Source organism: Glandiceps talaboti, chromosome 3, assembly GCF_964340395.1.
Source record: "Glandiceps talaboti chromosome 3, keGlaTala1.1, whole genome shotgun sequence".
In the NCBI taxonomy this organism is placed as follows: Eukaryota; Metazoa; Hemichordata; class Enteropneusta; family Spengelidae; genus Glandiceps; species Glandiceps talaboti.
Window position 1 is genome coordinate 6,950,971 of NC_135551.1, and position 9,014 is coordinate 6,959,984.

At 31.8% G+C, this 9,014-nt stretch overlaps 1 protein-coding gene across 1 annotated transcript; it reads right to left on the minus strand.

The window, feature by feature from the left end:
- Positions 1–4,090: 4,090 nt before the first annotated feature.
- LOC144432741 (uncharacterized) lies at positions 4,091–5,572 on the minus strand. Its single transcript, XM_078121013.1, has one exon. It carries the CDS (start codon positions 5,570–5,572, stop codon positions 4,091–4,093), a length of 1,482 nt encoding a protein of 493 aa, XP_077977139.1.
- Between the last annotated feature and the right edge of the window lie 3,442 nt (positions 5,573–9,014).

The window sequence follows — 9,014 nt, forward strand, 5'->3', positions numbered from 1 at the left end:
TTTTTTCTTCTCAAGTTGTCCCATTCTAGCTCTATATTAAAACCAAGGACGTCTCTGTACTTCTTTAAAAATTTAGTTATATTACGTTCTCCAAACATTTTGTACTATATTACATATACTATACATTATTTTAATTCTTTGATATTTGTAATATTTTTAATATTTTCAATCGGTTCCCAAGAATTGAATTTATCGTCATATCCTAACCATTTTACCAATGCGTATTCATGGCCTTTGATTTTCTTCTTACGTAATATTTTTTCAACTTTGTATTCCTTCGATTCTTTAGTCGTATCAATCGATAATTCTTGCTCATAAAACGTGCCTTCAATGTCTTCACCCGATAAATCTTCCAGAGTGTAAACAATAACGGGACCAAAGATAATTTGTTTGATTTTGAAAAGTTCGCGCGTGTAGTTTGGTAGCTATCCTTTGGCAAACACGTTCTTATATTTAGAAATTCTCACGGTATCACCGATATTAAACTTCGGAGTTCCATATTCAACAGTGAGATAAGCACCGTACAAATTATACCAAACGATGTTTTCATTCTTCGGTAACGATGTTTCCTTCGGAGTCATGTGGATTGAATTATGGTAGGTATTGTTGTAACCATTCACTAATCGATCTAGTACGTCGATCCAATTTTTAGTCTGTTTATCGGTAAAATATTTATACATACGTGATTTAAGTGTCCTGTTAAAACGCTCGACAACCGATGCCTTTTTATCCGACCGTGTACTAAACCACTCAATTTCACGGTTTTCGAAGATATCTTTAACGTACTTATTGTAAAATTCTCGGCCTTCATCAAATTGTATTTTACTCGGTTCACGATCTTTAAAAATTAATTCAAAGGAGTCAGCCATTTCAATACCACGTTTTGACTTGAGTGGTATCGCCCAGGCATACTTAGATAACACATCGATAACAGTCAGGATATAACGATACCCCCGATTCTTACTCTGGTCATTAGGCATATCTACAATGTCGGCTTGCCACTGATCATCGATTCCAGAAACATATACTTTGCGGTAAGGGAACTTTTTAATCGCCGGTTTGTGCATAGTGTAAACTTCTTGTTGTTCCAACCATTGTTTCAATTCCTTATACTTAATTTTTTTAATTTTTTTTTGTTTCACATCGTCTTTGATTTTACGCCACAATTTTGCGATGCCGCTGTATGCTAAATCAGAATTATAATACAAGTCTCGCAAATACTGATCCATAGTGTATTATATTAGTAAACATTATTTTTTAACTATTTGTGATTTCGTTAATTTCGTACCACCCGATGGTCCGGGGTCTGAATAACCATTCAGTTTGTAATACTTTAAATAACGTTCTAAAGGTGGAGTATAATTAGCTGTTTTTTGCATTTCTAAAGACTTCATAAATACTTCATTAATAAATTCATGAGGATTTATTTCGGAGTAAATATTTGCTTGCGTATATGTTTGTAATTCTTTGAAATTCTTATATTGTAATTTTAATCGCGATACTTTATCCGATAACTTTAAGTTTTGGTTTACAACCGTAACGATTATAGGAACAGCCGCTAATAAACTAACAAATACCGGAATCACTGGAACGGCGGCTAATGCACCAACTCCCGAAATAATTCCACTAGTAATAAGTATACCTTTATTAACACGACTTAATAATTTATAAGAACGTCTATACGCACTACATACCCGTGTAAGATAATCGACTAAAGCTTGCAGGTCTTGTATCGTTCTAAAATTTTGATCAATCATTTGTGTACGGTATCACTCTATATATTTAAAAATATTATTTTTTAAAGGTTTGATAATCAAAGTGGAACGATAAGTTATTTTTCTATAACCACTATCGAAGACCGTAAAACTACGAGTGACTTTAACCCTTTTTTTAGTATGAATTAATCGAGACACAGATGCCGGTATAATTTGTTTGTTTATAACGAATGTTGAATGAGATATTTTAATTTTATCATCGAATTTTATATTAAAATTAATTATTGAGCTCTCTTCAATATCCTTAGACTTAATACTAGCGGAGTCTATAAAATGTTTAATGTGATAAGCTCCTGGTTGAATAAAGTAATCATTTGTATCACTATCAAATATTACCTTATCCGTGTTTATCATATGAGAAAATTCATTTACGAATAATCTAGCAACTTTTTTATAATCTAATTCAATTATCGCAATCCCCGTGTCTGACTCCGTAGGCTTTGGAGGTGGAATCGGTTTTAATTTAAACGTATTATTTTCATATTCTAAGTGATATTTAACACCCGTGATTGGTTTCTTAATTTTAATATCCCTAAGATCATTGAGAGATAAGTTGATAGCTTGCGAGTCTTGCGAGTCTTGCGGGGCTTTATATTAATCATATATATTAAATACTAATTTATAATACTTTAAAATCTATAAGAATCATACGTTTCAAAGTTATTGTTTTAATATCTAAAAATTTTAACCCTTGTGTTATTGCGTATGACACTTCATTTTTCAGTAATTCTTCCGCTAGTTCGAACGACGCTATATTTTCTGTAAAAGTAACGTTAATATTCCCATTCTCAATATGAATTTTAATCGTTAATAATATACGTCGATCGCATTTTATTGAAAATCCATCTAATAAAGTATCGTATTCATCCTCGGTGTTTAATTTAATACATTCGATAATAATGGTACCACCGGTTACTTTCTTCATTTTGTTTGTCATAGCATCAGTAAAAGTAACTAATTTTAATTTAGCCTCATCAATACTTGGTTTCAAACCGAGTACATCAAACTGCGTATCATAAAATAAGTTAATATTTCCTTCGTCAAGGTTATAATAACAATACCATTTCCCCGAATTTATAATTCTTTTAAAAATAATGTTTTCCCTCGCTACTGTTCTTATAGGATCCACTTCTAAATGAATCTTTGAATTCAACAGGTCTATTCTAGGATCTGGTTTCGGTAAATAAAGTCTGATATCAGCTAAACGAAATGTTTTATCATTATCGTTATAAACTGTCACATAAGGAACTCGATCAGTTAAACCATGATCAATGGTTAATGGTTTTTCAAGCATTTCGACATAATCCCGTGGTAATTCAAAAGTATAGAACGTGGCAGCTCTGTTGCTATACGCAAAACCAAATGGCACATGATATTTTGTTACTTTATATTCTTCGATCGTATCGTCTATATCATTTAAGTCCGCTAAATTATTGGAATGTTCGTGGTTTAATTGAACCGCCGATGGTTCTATACTATATATTTTCTTTTAATTTTTCCATTTTAAAATAAAATCTTTATTATCATCTCGCCCGGATAAATCTTTTGTGGTAACATCTAAGAGATCATCAAGTGTAAATCCTATAGATCTTCCAATACCTAGGCCAAAATCTGATGGCGATGGCATATTATAGTATGTAATGTATGTAATGTATTTTTGTATTAAATATATAATATATAATATATAATATTAAAACAATGAAGTTGTATATATATGAAAAATCTAGTGATATTACTATCAATTTTACAGAAACGCTGGTTGATTATAAACAGATACGATTATTAGAGTGTAAACTATATAATTCCTGGCATAATATTACGAAAGAAAACAATGAAATTACTTTTACCGTTAACCTTAAACGATCAGTTAAAAAAGTAGAACCGGGTAATTACAATGTAGAAACATTATCGCAAGCGATTGGTAGATCGCAATTAATTAATTTTAAGAGAATTATAGCAACGGGAAAAACACAGATGGTACTCGGTGATAATGTTAAAGTAAACTTTTCAAAGTTTTGCGAGATTACTTGGTTTTGAAGAAAAAGAATATATTTCATCGAGTATTAGTCCAAATAAAGCAGATTTTCTTACTGTAACTGAATACGTAGTCCATTGCGATATTATAGATACACCTACTAATTACATCAATGGGAAAAGGTCTAATTATTTACAAATTTTAATGTTAGAGGACCAGGATGATATAGGAAAAGCTACCACTTATTCATTTCCCGATAATATTCCAGTACCCATCAATCAAATGTATATAACTAATCTTCGAATTTGGATAACTGATCAAAATAATGAGCCAATAGATTTTAATGGTCAGCCAATTTCATTTCTACTCGAGCTAACTTAACGTGACCATATGCTAACGTGTTACGATGATCGAGAACATAACGTTTATCATTGAAGCAACTCAAAGAAGTCTTATTGATTGTATAACTACCGACCCGGTGATTTATCGATCGAATGGTGTTCATGGAATGTCTCTTTTGTAAATTTTCGAGAAGGACAGTCTTATATTCTTCGTGAGTAATATTCTTTTTAATAACTATCTTGTTAATACCTTTTGCTTTTTTTGTAGAAACAGTTCCAACTGAAGTTTCCGTGATATAAGAGTACATTTTACTTCGAAGTCCGATAAGTTCGGTAATTGGTAAACCGGCGCATTCATCTTTCATTTTACCGATTACTTTTTTATTAAAACCAAAATAGTATGGACTCTCGGTCGAGTAATCACTATTATCGAACAGGTCTTTATCTTTGTAGAAATCTTTATAGGGATCAACGGCGGTAATTTCATACATTAATGAGTCGGTATCTGTGAATAACAACTTGGCTAATGAACCATATTTTTCTTTGATATAATTGTAATGAAAGTCATACATTAAAGTTTTAGACAAATCAAGAATACTCATCCCAACATATAAAGGTTGGTTTAGGGTTAATCTTTCCGTTTTGTTTTCAACAGCAACCAATCCTTTAGTTATAATTTTTTGCGTAACGAACGTTGGTTTAGATACTAATTTTTTTATTTGTTTTTCCGTCGTACATAATTTTATATTACGATGCTTACGTACATTCATCATGGTTCGTCCAAATACAGAGTTGTTCATTAGTTTGAAGAAATCTTTTTCGAAGGCATTTCTTGCTTTCTTTCTTTTTTCCGTGTTAAATAAAATGTATTGCGACATCCACTTCGATTGATTAAACTCAATAGCTCTGTGGATTTTAGTGACTTTTAAACCCAACGATAAATATTGTTTTAAGTTTTGGAAATGAAGTACGTAATTCCTTTTCGGTTTCAAAGTTGTAGTTAATTTCTCTATATTTCCGCATTTGATATTAAATAAGTCACGTATCTTTTTATTATGCGGTGATAACATGTCTTCGGTAATACATAATCTCTCAGGTGCTAAAGGATAATCATTGTGGAGATCATGCAACTCGCTAGGATACTCCAGATCGACTTCAAGGATTAATCCACGGTCACTTTCATTGGTATAATTATCTAAGTATTTACTTAAGCCTTTGCAGTCAAGCGAGGATATATCCTTGCAGTCAACCCATTTAAAACCATTCGTTGGTAAAGATTGAACCATTGCCCAACCATACAAATTATTTGCATCTAAATACATGATATATTTTGATTCCTGAGTTGAGTCATAATCTTTCATATATGGATTGTTTGCCTTTGCATGACCAGTGGATATATACGAAATACCGCCTCGAAGACCTTTTTCTATAAATAGATGCATATCTATATCGGTTAATAATTCGAGATTAATTTTAGTCATTTTTAAGCAGGCATCCCAAGATAATCCTGGAGCGCTAAAGTAATGACAAGGGTCGAGATTATAATATAGATTGCACGTCTTTCGGAAATTTTCAAATACGTCGGTTAATAAAAGTACATCGGTTTTAAGATACAGATCATGATAATCACCCATGGTTCGCATATTAAAATGCTTCCATATATCTCGCGCGTGCTCGTAATCTTCATCGGTAATACCGGTCTCATTCAAAATAGAATAAAACGTTTCCTTCGACGGGAGACTAACGTCGTTAAATTTCTCGACGGAATCCATATAATCGTAAGGATATACACCTTTTCTCGTTAATAATTTTAAACTCTTATTAGATGGGAATTCTTGTTCCGTGTATTTAAAATCGCTCGTGTTATTAACGAGTTTTTCTAACGAAGCTTTCAAGAAATTTAAACTATCTATAAAAACTAAATTATCACCGACCATTATAGTCATAAACTTTTCCATAGAATTTGGTATAATATCCATCTTTTCATTAAAATTTTCGAGGGTTTGTACGATGAAATGACTGTCGTATCCTTTTAAATTATGGAATATAACCGGTATTTTATCGGATACTCGGAATTTGAGATTACAAGTTTGATGCGCCGAACCACGATATTTACCGGTAATATGACAATGGTCGCGGACTCGTACATCGGTTTCATTATATGGCGTTTCGCAAATATGACATCTAGTAGCTTTTCGGAAATAATTTTCATCGATCATACTCATACGCAGGGGTTTGGTAAAATGTCGTTGTTTAATAACCTGACAATAATCAACTTCGGATAACATCATTTCCATGAATTTCTTGGTAGCATCCGGCCCTCTGTAAATAACGATATTTTTACTAAATCTATCATCGTAACAACAGACTAGTTTATAACCGAAACTACATACTTCGTGCTTTTGATAATGTTGCGTAAATACCGTATTATTATTAATATTATTCACTTTTTCGGTTATAGATTCAAAATCCGCGTAAATAACGAATGGTGTATTTAATTGTTTATAGTAATTTCTAAATGATAACCATTTATATTCTTCGGTCGGTAACCGTATAGCCTGCGTTTTGTTTATTTCGAAACAAACGGGACTATGTTTATTTAAAATCTCTACGGTCGAAAAATGCTGTAAACAATATCTACAAAAGTGTTTTATTCCATCATGATTCGTTATACCATGCATGAATCGATTAAAGTCTTTGATCCAAACGTAATGTTTATTTTCATCGTGGGTTACCGTCGGTCCCTTCTGTATTAATAATAAATCTAAATGATCTTCGCAAATTCATTTACTAACGTAAATTGGATACGCTTCTTTATCTTTGTTATTATAACCAAATACCGAAAACGATATATTATTTTGTTTTTCGATTTTAGGTATTTGTTTTATAGTTACTGGAAATGTAATTCCGTTATAATCTAAATAGTCGATATATCATTTGTATTTAGATGATCTATGTCTATCCTTTTCAACCGGGAATTTATACGCTAAATAACACCATCTAAAACACTCATTATCTCTATTTTTTATACTAATTAAACCCTTCATTGAGTTTTGTAGTTCTTTCGGCAATTTTATATATGAGTTACCTCGTAAAGGCTCGTATCTTACGATATTTATATAAAAATTAAGTATTTTTTTTATTCGCCAACTGGAACCTTCGCGTAACCATTTAGCGATGCTTTCAATAATTTTTTCGAAACTTACGCTCATTTGTTCGTCTATTTGATCGGGGTTTATAATCGCTAATGGAATACTATTAAAATAACCATTATTAGTTATTTCTTTCATATTATTATCATTTTTAACGAATTTTATTTTCAAGGTTAATATCGCTTTTAATCCACCTTGATCTTTTAAATTTTGTTCTAATATTTGTTTTATTAAATATTTATTTTCAATTAATTGCGTATGAGGTTCTTTCGAAGTAATATCAATTTCGTACGACTTAACGTATCCTTTAAAAGCTCTATCGAGTTCACGGTATTTACTCGCGATTGGTGGTATTAAAACGCCACCGACGTGACGATAACCTTTATTAATTAAAGTTTTATACGTATCATTTCCCGGTCCGTGTATTTTAATCATGCGTTTAGTAATAGGATTAATAATATATTGTTCAGTTAATGGTTGTTGAAGACCGTTAGGTATAGACCAATCTAAGATATTCTCAGACACCGACTGGAATGGTTGTAGATTACCATTCAGTATAAGTTGATTATATACGCGTCCACCAACCGTTATCATTCGATTAGTTAACGGGTTCATAATCTTCGTCATATTAACCTCAGTAACATCAGTAACATCGGGTGAATTTTGTAAATCACCATTTTGTAAAAACTTATTGTATGCACGTCCACCAACTGTTATCATTCGCTTAGTGCGTGGGTTCAAAATCTTCGTCATATTGTTCATATAATCAAAAGATTTTATAATATTCATATATAAATTTATTAGTTTAATTAATTTACTTAAAACTCGAGAAAACTCGCAGTTAGAAATACATTTAGAAAGACAAAAAAAATGAGCCAAAAAAATATGACTAAAGATTTTGAACTCACTAACTAATCGAATGATATACGTATATAATATTATCTGTTTAATTGAACATTTCTGCGAGCTAATAAGCTTTTAATTTACTTATAACGACTACTAGAAGTTAAGTCACCTTTTACCCAAATTTTGCGGGGAAGATTTATTTTAGTTCGTCGTATAAATTTAATTTGATTTTATTAAAATTTATATATCTATAGATAGAGACTTTATTTTGGTTATATAATAGTTTGTGGTAAAAGTGCGCTGGCTTTCCAAAAAAATATTTGGTTGTAAAAATAGTGCGCTCGCTTTGTCCTTTTACATACTACTAGTGACAAACAACAAACAGCTGTTTCCTTGATAAGTTGCCCCCCCCCCCCCATTCCATTGTGTGGCAATGCTGATTGAGCAGGTCAGACAATGGGAGTTAATTATTAATGTTTCACATACAACTCCTGGGTCACAATAATATAACTCTACACGAACAAGTTTTTACCACATATTTTCTTGGTAATTAGAGTGAGGTAATGTGAAGTAGTGATTCTGTCTGCAGATAAAACTCACTGTACAAGGCGATGCCTGTATTTCCTGGAATTAATTCATGATTTTGATTTTTTTATTCTTCACGAGGAAAATGTGATTTTATAAACTGATAACCAAACAAATGCGAAACAAATAAACTGATCTTTCATAGACCACTCAACACATGACGCTGTGCGTCATGCCCATCAGTAGTGATGTCATTAACGCATTTACTTGCAACCAATGACAATAATACATTCGCTCTTATGAATACGAAAATAGTTTGGGGGTCCGTTCTTTTATTTGACCGGTGTTGAAGATGTGTCAAGCACCAAGCTGTAATTTTTAGTACAGAAATAGCGGAGAG

Excerpts from the sequence above, each read along its gene's own strand:
- LOC144432741 (XM_078121013.1), bottom strand. The coding sequence starts at position 5,572 with ATGACTAAAATTAATCTCGAATTATTAACCGATATAGATATGCATCTA.